Raw genomic sequence first — 17,591 nt, forward strand, 5'->3', positions numbered from 1 at the left:
TGAAGTTATAACTTGACATATAAGCAAATGTAAAAGCCGACAAATGGTTAAAATTTCATTGATCTGCAGTTCTGGATATACCTAATCTATACAGACTAGTAAATTCATTAGAATAGTAAATTATCGTTTCCATGTGCAACTGAATGGGCGCAGAAACTTCCAGCTGAGAATTTCATTGTGCTAAAAATCTACAGTCGTGGCGATATTTTATGCCAGATTTAATACAAAGTGTTTATGCTTTTGAGTTATCTTGCTCAACAACATACATACATATAACAGAAAGGCATTTCAGAAATGGCGTCCTGAAATGTGCATATCCTTCATCCCTTCGATGTCAAAGTTTTTTCATGAATACAATTTAAAATCTTTAGTATTTCGTGTATGGGAATAAACCAACGGAAGTGAAGTGGTCTCCTAGAAACTTCACTGCATACTTTCAAATAAAGAAATCATCCTCTATTACCTCAACATATGATTTCGGAACTTGGAAAAGTCTGCGAATGCCGCGAGAATTTAGAGTTTTGTTTTCAGAGTCCCACAAATGGGAATATTTTTGCTTCTCAATGTAGTAAAGAAAATTGAATATGCATTTCAGTTGTTTTTTATTCAACAAATTGTAACCAAAATTTGGCACATATCTAAAATTTTAATAACATAATCGCGTATCAATTATTTATGTCATTCAAATTTTGAGCTGTCACATTTATATGCATGAAAAAGTACAAATAAATAGATAACGAACTCGTTGACAGATTTAACCCAAAATTTGACACCAATCTATACTGTAATATATAGATGCAAAACATGTGAATCAAATTTTACTTATCTAAATTTTTACGTTTAACAGCCATCAGGATCATTTGTATTCATACAATTGGACAGACATACTTACTTTCTTTAGGGTCGCGAATACCTTGCATGGTATTGGAGAACAATAGTTACGAATTATAGATTTGGTGAAAATTACAAATTATAGAATTTAAAAGAAAATGAGAAAAAAATTATTTTATTAGCTGGAATACATTTATGATTTTTTGTATTATAAAAAAAACTATCACCATTTCAATTGAATTTATCATGTGAATATGTATTTTGGATCCCTTTACTTCTGACCAATCGTAAGCAAAATTTGACTCTGTAGACAAGAAAACCACTTACCTAATTCTATTGATTTAAGTCACTACATTTATGAGTTAATGCTTTCACATGTTTGCGAAAGTACCGGCCAACAGACGATAAATTCTTCAATCAAATTCAACTCTCAGATTTGATTCAAATTTTAATAAAAGTTTTCATTTACTATGCTAAAACTTTTTAGCAAATTTTATCTGTCTAGCTCTTTTCGTTTTGAAATCGAGTTCATTTGTATTTGAGCATTAAAGCAAACAGATTTTCTCTATACGGATTCTCAAAATGTGATTGAAACTTACAAATTTGATACAAATTCCATATAAAAAATATAAAATTCCATATATTTGATCTTCCTAGAATAAAATCCTGTGTTTTCGATTCATCATGTGCCGAGTTAATTATAATTCCAAAAATGTGTTTTTCAAATCCAAGAAGGTCTGAAACGTCAAGATTCGTTCAAATCTTGAGGTCAAATTCTTTGAAAATTAAAATAATTTCTTTTTTTACATTTCATATATAAAAATAATTTTTAAAGCGGAAAAAAATTCCAAAAATATTGAAATTTTTTTACGGTTTTTATTTTCTCTAAAAACATTCTAATAAAAGAAATGTGTGTAGAAATAAGTATGATGTAAAAATATTAAAAATAAAAGCATTGATAACAATAGCTAGTTAAATAGAATATTTTGTATGGGTTTTGGGGTGAAATTCTTCTTTGTTGCTCAAAACCAACAAAATCAATTATGGTTACACGTGATAAGGGACGTCATTACGTGAAGGTAGTAGGAAAAGCAGACTCGAATTTCTTACAGCGTTAATTAGATTCATCTTAATTACACTCTCAAACCACTCATCAACAAGTGTTCATAAGCTCATCATAAAGAGTAAACTGTGGAACCAACATAGTAATGGAGGGAGGGAGAGGCTGGAGAAGTAGGAAAAAATCAACAAGGCCTCTGATTGGTCTCTTCCTCACTCGCACATCATCTGCTCTTGGTCCTCCCAGAATCCCCAGAGCCGGTGGGACGAACAGGTGTCAGACAACCGTCGCTCTATGCCGGGTCTCAAGATGGAGAAACTTTGCTTGGTTTTGTGACAGCGAATCTTCTTCCACTTCTATTCCAACATGTCTACTGCGAACTGGACAGGGGTGACTTGCACCCCATGGGCCGATCTACAGGTGGGGAAAAATGAATGATAACATTTGCTTTGTTTAGTTATTAGTAATGTTAAATAATTCTTTAAAAAGATATTTTTTAAAGTTTCAAATTTTATTTTATTCTTTTGTACTCTAAAAAAATAATTAATTACGGACCACAAGGGATTATTTATCTGAATCGAAAAGAAAAATTGTAATTGCAAAATTGATTTTTTTTTCCGTAATATTAATATGAAATTTCTTGTGATTTTGTAACATTTAAATTATTCAAATCGAGATACTTAAAAAAAAAGATGCATAGTTTGCTGAGAAGAGGTCTCTTAGTGCTACATATGATTTAAAAAAGTTAAGTTTATATATAATAAATTTGCTAAGTGCCCAGAGTTTGGACATAATGTTGATATCTGTACGATTGTATTTAGTTCCTCTCATCTTTCTATTAATCGTATCCAAAAATCAAAAATGTATCTTGAGTGTTTCAGAAGTTAGTTTAACTTTTATTTATAATGATAAATGAAACGATCTACAAATGAATACTTGAAATGTTTTTATTTTTTATCTTTATATTTACATTTATTTTACTTTCAAGCATTAAAATGTTTATGTGCTTTTTATTTATTATAGGATTTTTTTTAAGTTTTTGTTAGAGACTATGGTAATTAGTGTAATAAAGCTCTGCATTAAGCATTCAGCTTATTAATTTTTTATATATAAGAAATGAAATATATATGCTTATTTTTGAGTAAAAAAAATTACATTTAAATGAATATAAAAAGTATTTTAGAATCCATACAATATCGTGTGACATATTTCAACAACTTTAAAAGCAGTTTGAACCCACAAAAGTATTATTTAAAAATGTTAAAAAGAATTCAAAAAAGAAATTTAAAAATTAAAATTTGCCGAAAATCTTTCAATTATATTTTTCTTATAAAGACTTCCTGATTTTAATGTTAGCATATAAGGGTATCAGAATTTTCAGTTGTGGTTTTTTTTATGTATAATACATTAATGTACAATTCTCGGAACTTAATAATTGTTATTTATTCACTTGATTTTAATTATATTTTCATTTCATAATAGAGTCAATTCATTTTTGATTTCCAGAAAATAAATTCCTCATAAGATTCATAAAAATGATATATAAAATATTAAAGAGTAATAAAAAATAAATAATAAAAAGAAAAAAGTTTTTTTTGAATAAAGAAACGTGTTTTTAATATTATTTTATTGAATTTGATAATTTTAAATAGTTAAATAATTTTATTAATTAAAAATATGGAGCATAAAAACGATACGGTATAGATATTAAGCCACAATGAATATAAAAGAAAGAAAAATCTTAAGAATTCCTTTAAAATTAAAATATAATCTGAATGTGATTAAAACTCAAATTAGTGTTAAGCATTATATGATAATAGTCATATGATTGATATTTTTGGAAAAAAGTAAAAAAGATGAAAAAGAAGCAGGAGTTCTTCTTCATACATAGTTTATATGTCTTGCATAATTTCTTAATAAATATTGTTTAAAACATAACAGCTTGTTAATCCAAATTATGTATACGAAAAAAATGTTTTGTTTCTGCTAGCAAAAAAAATTCTAGCATACAAGTCTATGTAATGAAAAATGTATTCAATATGTAAAAAATATTTATTTAATATCTTTTAGCATGGAAATATGAATGTATGAAACAAAATTTATTTTTCTAAGAATATAAATATTTTAAAATATTTTAGTAAGTCAGAATTTTTTGTATACAGTTGAACTATAACTAACTAAATTAATTGGGACCAAATCGAATCCAGAAAGCTTTTCTTAACTTGAAATTCACTTATAGCATATAAATTTATTGACTAAAAAAATTTTTTTTTAATTTTGTATTTTCACATTCTGTATCAAATTATCATTGTTTGAAGATAAAAATCGAAGTTAGATTTTTCGTTACCTAGATTTTTGCATATATTTAAGCTGTAGGATTTTGTTCGCGAATCGCTTTTCCCCTCAAATCTATAAGAATAATTGGAATCATTAGTTTACTTTAAATCTTTTGCTTCTGTATTAAATAGAAGAAAATTTACTGACAATAAACCCCTGCATATTTAAAAGAACTTTTATAATCCTTAAACAATAAAAAATTATTACAAAAATTTATATGTTTAAAAAAATTACCTGGATATATCTAAATATTAATATATTCTTCAGAAGAAAGACTGTTCTTTTTAAAAGCTGCTGGTACGCCGACAAAATAAATGAATACTGTGACTTTCGTATCTGAAAAGCGGTATTATCAAAAGTAATATATCATTCTAAAGATTTTTCTTGTTTAGATTGCATTTTTTTTATCAGCTTGAAATGAAATGAAATTTTGAATTATATAATGGAAAAAATAACTTTATTAATTTTTTTAGGTAAAATATTTTAATTTCTAAATTCATAGTTTGAGAAATATGATAAAAAACTTCAGAGAATTTTCCACATTTTTGGCAAAAAAAAAAAAAAAAATGTTTTATTGAAAGCTAATTTTTTTATTCCTTCTTTAACATTAATTTATTCAGTGTTAAATATGAGATGAAATAGAATAATTTAAGTATTAATTAGATAATTTTACGACCGGTTTAAGAATATATTAGTTAATTGAAAATTAATTTAAGGATTCACTTTCTTAAACTAGTTGTGAAATAAATCAATGTAAACATCTCCCCTTTCCCAGACACTTTCTTGTTTACTTACACATCGCACATTTTGTCAGAAGAAAAGCAACTAGACGGCATCTTATCTTTGATTAGTTTAACCAAACTTTAAAGCAGATCTACAATTTTGATAACAAATCTATAATCCGAATTTTCTTTATTTAAGTAATTTTGTTTGGGGGGGGGAGGCTAGATTCACCAGCACGAAAATAGGCATATTAACAGAGATCTAACCTTTTCATGGTTTTGTTCCATAATTTGACACAGTGGCAAGTGGCCACTGTTGTCACAAGTGGGTGATAAATTCATATGCCATATTTCATTTATCTAGATAATAGCGTTCACAAGTTATATTCTTATGAACTCTGATGAACAGTGACTCCCACGGGTGGATTTAGTAATTTGACAGAAATTTAGAATTATGATATAAAGACCACATAAGAAATTTCTTCCGTAAATTATGTTGCTATTTTATTTATTGCGTCCATCAATATAAAGAAAGAATAACTCCAAAATTGTGTTTTCGGATTCACAGAAGTCTAAAACTGTATTTGCCAAAATCTCAAGATTAAATTTTTCGATAATTGCAATATTTTCGCTTTGAATGTTTCCTATTCGAGAAAGTAACTGTATAAAGAAAAGCTGCAATATTAAAAAAAAAAAAAAAAATTGTTTCTGATTTCCTTCGCATTGAAGTCATTTTTTTTCTCTGTATATTCATTCCATTCAAATCCGGCGACAAATATTTTCCTTCGAAAAACAATTTTTCAGAATCGTCAGTTAGTGAAAACTCTGGGGAATAATACACCGTAACTATCCAAAAGGTCCAATTTTTTTTTCGTCCCAAAAAGAGTTGATATTGATTTCTATTTAGGTAACTGTGACTGCAGATATAAAAATTTTCGTGTCATCAGTTTCTACTACTACTACTATTTCTACTACTACAATGCTCCTAACAATCACCAAACGAAACTCAGATCACATCACGGATGACTATTCGAACGACAGTCGAAAATGATGTCGAAATCTTTTGGCCTGACTGACAGGAAATACGATTTTGTTGCCATCTTAATTAAGCAATTAAACATTGATTGAGTCATGTTTTGCGAATTTTTGAATAGCTGGCATTAGTCGAACAGTGTATCTCTATCTTTGTATAGAATGAAAAGCATGGTTATGCTAAACTAGCCAAATTTTTCATAATGCTTATTTGCAGTGAAAAATACTGAATTTTTGTAAAATCTTTTGAAATTTTTTTTAACTAAATGAGGTTCTATTTTTTAAATACCGAGGGATGTTGGAATTTGGATTCTTTCATATCTGTCAGCAATTTCGAGGTAAGTATCCGATCTGAAATTCAAGCCATTTAAATGAAATTATGTATCTATAAAGACCGAAAACAAGCAGAACTTCGTGCTGAAATGTGTTCAGCTACTCTGATAATAACATTTAAATAAAATATGCAAAAAACTTTTAAAGATTCAATGAGAAATCTAAAGCATTCCATCTTTTAAACGCCTTCTTGAGTAGATTGAAGATGAAAGGAATATTGCTTTTTTCCTTACTTCTTTTTATTATTTACTAAGCGCCTCAAGCGACCCGTCTGCCAAGAGTAACAACAATATTGGACTCTAGGTAAATATTTTTTTATTCATGGTTCCGCCAAATTATCCGATATTAAAACTATATAACTTTAATCGTATAAGCTAAGTTCTGTTTGTTGAGTGCATGAACTTTTCTAATGATGACAATTCCATAACATTGTAGCGTTTTAGAAACGTAGATATCCGCTTCGTTTATTTTCCAACTTTCACGATGTTTCACTTTTTTTATTTTCTTATAAACTACACAGATATTAAGCAAAATCTTTCTTCTTTAGCTTTCAACAATGGAAGAAATTCTGCGATTATTTCATTGTTTTAACATTGGTCTCAAAGGCATTATAATGGTAACTTTTCAAGTATGAAACAACTAAGCATAAGAAATATAATCACACGAACTCAACTAAAAAAATTAAAAAGTATTTTCTTTGATAGTTTACTAATGGTTTCATTTAAGCAATGCCTCTTTCTTTTATAAAAGCAAAAGAGCTCAACTCTATTTTATTACAAAATTATCAACTGTATCCCATGCTTCTTAAAGGAAAAACTAATATACTCGAGTAATTCTTTCGAAATAGTTTACCCAAAGAATGAGTTGTAAGAAAATCTTCCATTCTATTTTGTAATTCAAAGGAAACGTCATGAGAAATCTTTCAATACGTACAATTTTGTAAAAGCCTACTTTCCATTACTTCCCAATTGTGAAATTACTTTTTGGAATTATTCTATTTCTTAAAAGTAGAAGATAATATTTTTCACTTTTATGTGAATAGTTGAAAATATAAAGATATTTCAGTGAATGTGTTTCTGGATACCAGATAATATATTTCAGAATCTTTCTACTATTCGTGAATTTTCTTGAAGTAAACTTAGTATTTATTGCACAAAGAAAGAACTTATGTAGTAAGTTAGTATACAGGTGTACTTTTGCTACTTGATTCAATGTATGATATAGTACCTTTTGTTCGAGTAAAAATTTCAGTAATCATTTGTGAAAAGTTAGCAGTGGTGTCTTTTCTTTTCTTTTTTTTTCCTAATTTTAACAAAACAAAATCATATTTAATATTCCATACAATTGCTAATTGACATAAATTTCAACGTACAAACTGTTTTTGGGAAAACAACATATAAAAGAGACCAAAATCAAACAGGAAAAAATGGCCAGAAACGTCTATCAGATGAGATATAAGGCGCTGCATTCCCAACATTGTTATTTGGATACGGAGAACACGTAACCGTAGCATGCTAAGATGATGAACATATCGACTTTGCAGCAAAAATTTACTCCATCATCATTTACAAATGCTCGTGAAAGATCAAATATTTTCGCTTGGAATCGCCAAACCATGTGCCACCGTTGTTAATGATAATTTGACTACCCTTATGGTCATATAAATTCAGTAAATTTGAGGATGTAAGAAAAAAGCTCAAGTCTAAAATTTTGCATTTAAATTCGTTACTGACCTGTTATATCATTATATTCGAATGTCTTCTAGTTCATCAAGTGTTTCCGATAAAATACTCCTACGGAATTCTGACTTGCTCTTGAGTTTTACAATCAATGTTAAATTCTATAATGAATGTTTTGAATTACATTCAAACACACACGGGCTAACAGATAAACAAATAGAATTTTCAAAGACGTTTTTCAACCAAAATTTGGCAGAAATTTATCGTTATGTTTGCATGCGCAATTTTGTCCATCAAACGTTTTGCGGTAATTATCATCTTTATATATAGATAGAGATTCGGAAGAAATGTCTTTTTTTTTAAATTTAGGTAGATAAAATATTATAGAGGCTCTATCAAAATCTATAGACAGAATATTTCGGCAATTAGAATAATTTCATTTTGTATACTTCGTTACAAGTAATATCAATAATTTTTTCCCTTCATTTTAATGTTTCAAAAAAGGGCGAAAAAAAATATCAGAATTTTCAGATATTTTGAAACTTTTCTATTACATTATATTTTGCATTTTAAACTGGTTAATATAAATGTTGATTTCAAATTAAAATTGACATTTCTAGTGATTATATATTACATTTGAAGTTATCTAATAAAGAAAAATGATATGCATTATGCACTGAACGCATTTAGAACTAATAGATTGAAAATTAGTTTGAGGGCATTTAAGGGTCAAATAACATTGCACATTGCTTTTTTTCCAGCCATTAATAATGTATAACAATGGCAGAGATGTGAATTATAAATGTTGACTAATGCTGAAGTATTCCAAAAGAGTTTATTGACATCAAAAAAAAGTTGATGGAAAAATTGTTGTCTAAAAGCATTTCATTGACTGGAGCATTTATCATCATATTTGTAGATAATTAAACATTTTTATTCTATTTAGGACACACCAGTTAAGTCTCAGAAAAGAACGGTGGGGCACAAGATATTTTTAGATGGCGCAACACACACGTACATCTTTTAATTTTAAATTTTCTACTTACCTCTTGAGCTATCTGCATTTCAAATAAAAGTGAGCAGTATTTTGATATAAATCTAATCTTGTAATATGAAGAAAAATTAATCTTGAAGTCAGTGCCACCAAGACTAATCTCAAGAATCAGCTTTTCAATATTGAATTTCGAGTTTAAAAATGTTCTATAACATTTTTGCAATAAGGATTTATCTTATGCCATTAACTGAGAGAATAAATTTTTAACAATATTTTTGTTAATACTTATGTAAGTGTAAGGAAAAAAGAACAAAAAAAAAAACACCTTTCTGAATAACATAAAACCAAGCAAGAAAAGAAATTGAGCCTATTTATAATTATCAAAGAAAAGGCAGATAGATGATATATGATGGCAAATTATTGCCGGAATCTACAAAGAGATAACGAAGTTGTTAGTAAATAAAGTTCATTCGGAATGCAAAGCAAAAGAAACTTTTAAAGCGTAGCAAAATATCTTTTCCTTTTGTTTTTATTTTATTTATCTTATTTTTAACTAAGCTTTTGTAGAATCAAAGGCATTTTGCTATGTTCCCCGATTAATTAATATATCTCAAAAGTTATGAAGGAAAAGAATTCTTAATGTATCGCCTATGCTTTTAGTTTAATTTAATGTATTAAAACAAATAACTGTTGCCATATCTTACAAAGAAGAAGTGAAGAGCAAAAACTAGAGTCGTATTTGTTTACTGCATATTGAAATATGTTCGCGTAAAATCAGTTACATATTACTTTGTACTAAAATGTATGTGGACTTCTTACGTTAGCTGAACTTTGCATTAAAAATTGACGTTATCTGTATTCTCAATAGGTTGTCGAAATCTGAGCAGAAAGGTTGATAAATATAATAATAATAAATTTTTTTTAGAAAACGATTATAAAAGTGTTTTGAAAAGTGGAAAATAATTCTCGGAAAGTTTCGAAATTTTCTGTTTGATGATAATCATTATGTCTTTCCTTTCGGTAGTTTTTCAGCATCTCATGCCTTTAAAATTTTGTGATGATTTTGATAAAGAAATATTTTTGTATATATTTTTGTTTTGGGAAATTTCTTCGCATTTATTATTCTCTAACTTTTAAGATCTATTTGGCAATATCTTGTTATAAATAATATGGATTCTTAGAATCGATATTTTAATCGATTCGTGATAATTAAATTCTGAAAATATTTAATATTTTTCTGTGATCGGGAACACGGAACTGACCAAAACTTCAAATACCACACATGTAAAAAAAAGCAAAAATGACAAACCAAATTGAACATGAAATAAGTCAAATTAAATAAAAATTTGTAAAAAGAAAAAGTTAATGTAAGCAATATCCAGTATCTATGGATAATAAGTAATTGTAGGTATTTGTTATTTTCTATAGTACATGCTTTTCTTATTGTTTTCAAGAGCGAATCGCGAAAAGATTTGCAGCTAGTTTACGTAAAATTACTTCTAAGTCACGATCCAATAATAATTTTTAATGTGTTTAGTGCTAACATATTAAAATCAGGCTTTGGAATTTTAGCATGAAGTCAGAATTTATCACAAAGACCAATTTAGTGTATAACATAAAGTCTAAAACATTAAGATTAGATTTATGCATTTTTATTTAATGCATAAATTAAAATTAATATTTATTTATGTATTTTTAAATTTAATTTTAATTAAAATAAATGGTGCAAGTAGCATACATTTTGCCTAAAATTTCGGGACCTTTTAGTACTTACAAGCAATATTATAAATACTGATTTTCATAACTTTTGCATGCTTTTGTTTGTATTACATGTTTTTGGTTTGGTTCTGCACTCTATGCTGCACTTTTTGTATGTTTGGCTTATTCAATGACAACAGATTTTCTTTTAATATTTGCAGAACTTAATAATCAACTGACAGATTGATTTATTTCAATTATTATTCCATGACTTCACGTGGTAGTTAATTTTAAAAAATTTGACCTGACGATTCCTTCATAACTAAGAAAATAAATTATAAATTAAACTCTTTAAGAAAAAGACGAAAAGGTTTAAAATTTAAGAAATTCTGCTTTCTAATGCACTTACAAAAATGCATCTTAAAAACCATTTTTAGCTTGAATCATAAAATGACCGCCCTTGTTTATGTTTTAATAGAATGGTAGTGAAATTCATAATTTTAGAAAGTGCTTATTAAAATTGGATCATTTTATTTCTTAAATATGAATCAAAAATGATAAATATATAATATAATGATCATCATAGATGAAATTTTTGATGAAATAATTTTTTTTCGAATCAGTTGCCATAAAAATCGATGATAGACGAAAATCGATGAAGATAGCTCATTCGCCTCATTAAATGATTGTGACACGAATCATTTAAAGAGAAAAATATTCTCATTTCTACAACATGGAAGCTTTAAAACTGTCCAAACTTTTATTTAACATTTGCTTTAGCCTTTGTAATATCATAAATGGTCTAGTCTAAAAGATTTAGATCCAGTGTTAAAAGCGGGCTGATCTTTTTTTGTTTGAAAAAATTTGGATTTCGCATAAAATCGGTGCGACGGTGCAGAATCTTATTAAAATAATCAATTCTTTTATTTGAGGGGAGAGGGGGACAGCCCGTGATATGGTAACAATAAATATGTAGCCAAAGAAGATTTTTTGTAATGCTATGCAATTATATTTGTTTCTGTGACTTATGGCACTTTACAAGCCCACTGACAGTTAGTTATCTGTCAGCGATTTAAGCCGAGTGAGCGTCTCTTGCTTTTTCAGTTGCGCCAACTGGGGCCAAGAGTTCGACTTAGCTACTTCAGGCGTCACATTCAATTGCACAACACCTTTTTACTGGGGACACATTCACACACCTCACAGATAAAACACAGAAGAAGAACAGCCATGCCCGAACCGAAACCCCCAGATCACAGAGAAGACGCGCTATCCCTATGCCAGGACGCCGGCGGAATGATGTTTTATTCCTTTATGGATGAACTGCAAAAGCAATTTCCTATTTCAAGCTTGCTTGCTATTTCAGCCCAGATTATTGAAAAATTCTGAAAGCGTTTAAGATTTCGAACGTTTTCAGCTATATCCCCAAAATTTGCTTCATCATTTTTAATATTAGAATACTATTCAGAGCAAAACGAATTATCATAAAAAAATACTAGTTTCAAAATATTTTTTGCCGCCTTGCCGAAGTTGCAAAGCTTCTTGGAACCTTGTAACCATTTTATTATTTGTGTATTTAGCACACATGAACTTCCCTCTTTCAAGCCGTAATCTCGGATCTTTTCTTAAAATAACTTACATTGTTCTATGGCTCATGTTTCATTCTATGGTCATTTTATTTGCAGAATGTTGTGGATTTCGTATATCTTCAAGATATACGACTTTATTTTGATGCACTTTTTTGATGAAATCACTGATGACCAACGCCGACGACCCTGAACACTCAGCGCTGTCTAGTCATCTTTTAAAGCTGACTATAGTTATTAGTATCTAAAAATTTTTATAGTTCTATAATAAATATATCGAGATGCATAAATTCTATGTGAATATTCCTTGACTCTCACTAACAGGAAAAAAAAAACATTTTTTAACTCGTTTAAGCATTGAACATACCACATTACTCGTCTTTATTTGATTCTGATTGGGCAACCATTAATGTGTTTAATATATAATTGTCAAATATCTATCAAAATTCTAAAATTTCTTTGAGCTGCGGTGAGTTTTCAGACACTTATAATTTCACTATCAACTTTGCTTGATCAAACGTCTGAAGCTCATCGTTTTGAATTTTTAAATTTTATCAGGTTTCATCCCCTTATTTAAATTATGTTAGTACTTTAGATGAACTTTCTTTATCTCCAATGTACCTAAGTATTATACTTTTGCATTAATAGGAATCTATCATTTTGTTTGTCTCAGCATAGTTAACTTCATAACTTTTTTTGCGCCATAATAAAATCCCCAAATGAAAAAAATAGGTTTTATGGGAAGTGCTCTGTAAAATCAAAATAATTAACTGCTTAAAAATCTCAACTGCATAAAAGCAGCGAGCTCTTCAAGAAATTTTTTTATAAAGCAACTTTTGGTAACTTTCTATTATTTGCACTAATAGAAAGTTGCCATTAAATTGATGTTGTTGTTTCATATGTCACTTGCCATGACAAGCCCGCTGTTACGAAGACAGCGATTTTAAGCCAGAGGGGGAGCGTCTCTCGTTTTTATAGTAGCGCCAACTAGGGTCAAGAGTACGACTTTGCCACTCACGCATCACTCATTCGCTTGCACAACCCCTTTTTACAGGAGGGCATATTCATACATAGAACAACCATGCCCAAACTGGGACGCCCTGATCACGGGATAAACGCGCTGCCCTTATGCCAGGACGTCGGCATTAAATTAATAAATTACTTGATCAAACGATATAAAGTAATTCTTATTTCCGGGAGTGTTGCAGTATCTAAAGCCGCCTTATAGTACAAAATATTGGCCAGAGTCAATAGGCTTAAACAGAAACAGCAATTTGATGGGGGTTTTTCTTTCTATTGTGTTGCAGATAATATCCAGTGAGATGCGAAATGCGTCACTAGGGAATGATGAAGACAATGAATCCGAAAACCTGACGTCATCAAACGCTACGAATTCGCACACCTGTTTTCAACCTCGCCTCAGCCGGACTATCCTGATCGTAGCTCTCATCGACATCATTATCTCTGTTGCCACCATTGTGGGGAACGTTCTTGTCGTCTCTGCTGTCATCAGGTGATGTGATCTATCTTTAATCTCTTAATCAGTATTTCAATCAACAATCAGAGCTCAAATGTACATGGGGTGTAGAGCTTAAACTAGATTTGTATTGTTTTTGTCATAACTAATCTTCATAAATAATTTTTAACTCCATTTCCATAGGAAGAAGCTGCAGTATTTACTCTTCCACAATTTTATCGAGTTTTGTGTATACCTTCATTAACGAAGGAAAGATAATTCATTGTGAATTTCGTATCTTTAATTGAAAAACTCAAATTTTTTTTACATATTTTGAATAATGAAGTTAAGATCGCAAAGAAATTCTTTTAGCTTGCTAGCTGAGTTTTAAAATTATCGTTTTTACGCCTATACACAGAACAAAATATTATTGGTGTAGTGCAAAATTTGATGCACATTTACAATTAATTATTAAATAAAAAAAGAATATTAAAATTTATTCTTTCAACTCCAGGTTTCTAAATTAGGAGATACGATCCACTGGTGAGTCAAGGTTCTAAATTTTAGTGGATTAAGACAAGATTTTGAATATATATATTTATATTTCTATAAATGGCAAAAATATGGTGTGTGTTTAAAATCTTTATCACGTCACATAGCAGCAATTTGACAAAAGCGCGCAATACGTAAACAAGCGACTCTGGTAAACTCAGGCTCCACCTACCTAATAAGACACTCATTTTATTCACTAACGCTCAATTCAATTTGCAGACGCATTGTTTTCAAAGTTGTTCATTTGTGTAAACATTCATCATATATAAATAATAAATCCTTATTTTTTGACAACTCTCCCTTTTTGGCTCTTAAAACATCTTTCAGAAAGAACGCATGCTGTTCGTCTCAAAAAGAATGAATTGGACTGAGGATGAAGAGTTTCGCTATAAATTCGTCTTCTAAAAAGTACATCGCAATGTTCAAATGTTTGGGGACACCTGCTTTAGCCTATAATCTTTTTATATAGTCATGATCTCATAGAAATCGATATACATAATGACAAACAATCAATCCTTTGACATTTTTCATTCAAAATATGTTAGAAATCTGTCATTTTGCGTAAAGACCACTTAAAAAGTTTCATTCGTTTCTCATTCCGCTTCTCCGTTTTAATGATATGTTCATACACAAGCAGAATTGAAAAAACTGTTGTTTTTTTTCTTATATTCTAGATATTATAAACATTCTAATTTATTAAAACGTGGGAGTAGAATTTTTCGATGATTGCAATACTTTCTCTCTCTGTAAAATTGTATTCGATAATTTACAAAATCCTAATAAGTATTCTTATTATTCAGTTGTCGGAAGAAGAAATTTCCTTCCAAACTATCTACATACACACACGCATAATAATTTAAACGTTATCTCTAAGGAAAAGATCTTCACAATCTCTGTGAAAGTTTGATTATTTAGATTTTATCCTGTATCCAAAAAGGAATAAAGAATGAATTTAATCACAATGTGATGAGAATTTTTATTGTTTTAAATTTTTATTAAAATCGTGCAATAGATTAAACAAAAATTATATAAGGGTTGAATCAATAAAACAGTACAGAGCAACTCCGATTCCGATTTTTAAATTTCTATTTATACTTCTTTTCACATAAGAGAAAAGAATTAATCTGCTTACTTTTAAAATTGAAATATTTGTTACTGTAGACAATTATTTTTATTGCCTCTTAATTAAATTGATAGCATTACTGTACTATAGAGAATTGCAATTCCTTTTTATAAGTTTTTTAAGAGAAGATGGGAAATTCGGTTTAATTGATATGATTTTTATATTCAATATTTCACATCAATCTTCATCTGGATGCCTATTCTAAGACACCTATTCCTTTTGAATGACTGAAATTCTCATTTATAGTTAAAAGCTAATCTGCTTTCAGGTAGAAAATTTTGAATAGCAAATTGCTTACCAAAAGCTGGTCTCCGTTGATAGTTGCATTTAAATAATGTAAATCACAGTTTTCAAATAAAGAATAGGGCATTTGGAACTAAGAAATTTCTTTGACAACAAAAGTTCTGCCTAAAAAAATCCACAAATTAAAAATTGCAAGCTACTAAAATTGAATTTTGCGTCCCAAAAATTTAAGTACTTTGTTGACTGTTGATCCTTTTGTTGAGATTTTCGATTCTGGTCAACAAAAATTATTAATCAAGTCATGTTAATTTACAGTATTTCTTAAAATTAATGCATGTCAAACTATGGTATTAACAACTACAAATAAATGAGGCCTCAATCTATATGAAACCACGAAGTTCAGACAATTATGTTTGTCAATATGTGATTTTACTTTTTATACCGATAATCTTATTCGATGCTTCATATTATTATTTTCTTTTAGAAATCGCAGACTGCGGAATGTAACTAGTGTATTCATCTTGGGCCTAGCTGCTGCCGATCTTCAGGTCGGTCTGAACGTCCCATACTATGTGCTGTTTTACTTCAATTTCCCTGCAGTGTCCTGCCACCGCATCAGCTGCCTACTAAGATACTGGTTTACCATCTATGCTTCGGGGTGCTCCATGCTCTGCTTGGTGGGGGTCGCCGTAGACAGATACATTGCCATAGTGCACCCACTTTCTTATCACCGTATCGTGAGAACTCGCTATGCTTCCCTCTACCTGTTGGTGGTGTGGGTTTCTATGGGGCTTCTCAGTTCCCTTCCTCTTTTCGGCGTAGGGGAGAGATTCAACCCATCCAATGAATGTGACTTGTATTACGCGCACACTAAAGAATATGCCCTTGCCGCTGTGGCGTCTTTGGTCCTCTTCACGTTCGCGGTGACGACCACCTTGTATTCGATCATCTTCAAAGCTGCCTGGAGACAAAAGAGAGCTGTAGTTGCGCTGGACTGGAACCACAAGGTCAGACAGGAGACAAAGACAGCCAGAATGATGGCCCTGGTAATGGGAGTGAACTTCATGGGGTTCCTTCCTTATCTTACGATTATAACCATGAGATATCTGGATGGGGTCAACCAGGAAAAAATCGCGTACTTCAAACCCTTCACGGTGTGTTTCTATTTTGGAAAATCAGCGATCAATCCTATCATATATGGATGGAAGAACAAAGAATTCAGGCACACTTTCAGGAGGTTGGCGAGTTTTAATAAAGGAGTCAGATGAACTCGACGTGTAAGGCATGGCCAAGTGAAGAGGGACATGTATTTCTAGAGGTAATATATGAAGTGACAGAACTTTGATATTTTCTGAGATATGATGATTATGCTCAGATAAATCTTCTGAACGCGATTAATGGCGGAGCGTCTATGAGGGTATACCGATTGCAATTAGAAGATACGCCCAGTACATGATGACAGTTACGGTGTTCTGGCATTTGATGGAGGCATGGAAGTATGCAAACTTCATTGCAAATGCGAATCTTATTAAGATTTCAAAGGATGTCTTTTCTCGAATTCAGCAACTACAGTTGTATATTCACTTATCATCTTTTGTTCTTTCCTTAATGGTATTAATGTTTATTTAATTTTATTTTAGAAAGTATACATATTAAACATATTTTGTTATTAAAGATTGAATTAAATAAGTTGAGTCCTTTGGAGCTAGATAAATATTGAACAAGCACTCTCCGCAGTGCTTCAGTGTATGTTCAGTACTAATCCTTCAGTGGTATGAAGGAGTAAATTCAATTCAACTCGCAGTTCAAGTGAAGCAAAAGAAGCAAAACAAGTAACGGCGTGCCTTCAACTGTTCCAAACTGGGCTCGCAGTAATCCTGTTTCTGTCGGCAGATGGTGACAAAATTAAATGTGAAATTTAAAGTCGATTGAAAATTATGTGTGTGAT

General features: G+C 30.0%; 1 protein-coding gene across 1 annotated transcript; it reads left to right on the forward strand.

Annotated features, from left to right (window-relative positions):
- Positions 1-2,172: 2,172 nt before the first annotated feature.
- On the forward strand, positions 2,173-17,327 carry LOC129966649 (octopamine receptor 1-like). The gene is made up of 3 exons (XM_056081148.1): positions 2,173-2,311; positions 13,577-13,782; positions 16,128-17,327. The coding sequence occupies exons 1-3, from the start codon at positions 2,258-2,260 to the stop codon at positions 16,909-16,911; spliced, it is 1,044 nt and encodes a 347-aa protein (XP_055937123.1). The 5' UTR covers positions 2,173-2,257; the 3' UTR covers positions 16,912-17,327.
- Positions 17,328-17,591: the final 264 nt, after the last annotated feature.

This window comes from Argiope bruennichi, chromosome 4, assembly GCF_947563725.1.
Source record: "Argiope bruennichi chromosome 4, qqArgBrue1.1, whole genome shotgun sequence".
Taxonomy (NCBI): domain Eukaryota; kingdom Metazoa; phylum Arthropoda; class Arachnida; order Araneae; family Araneidae; genus Argiope; species Argiope bruennichi.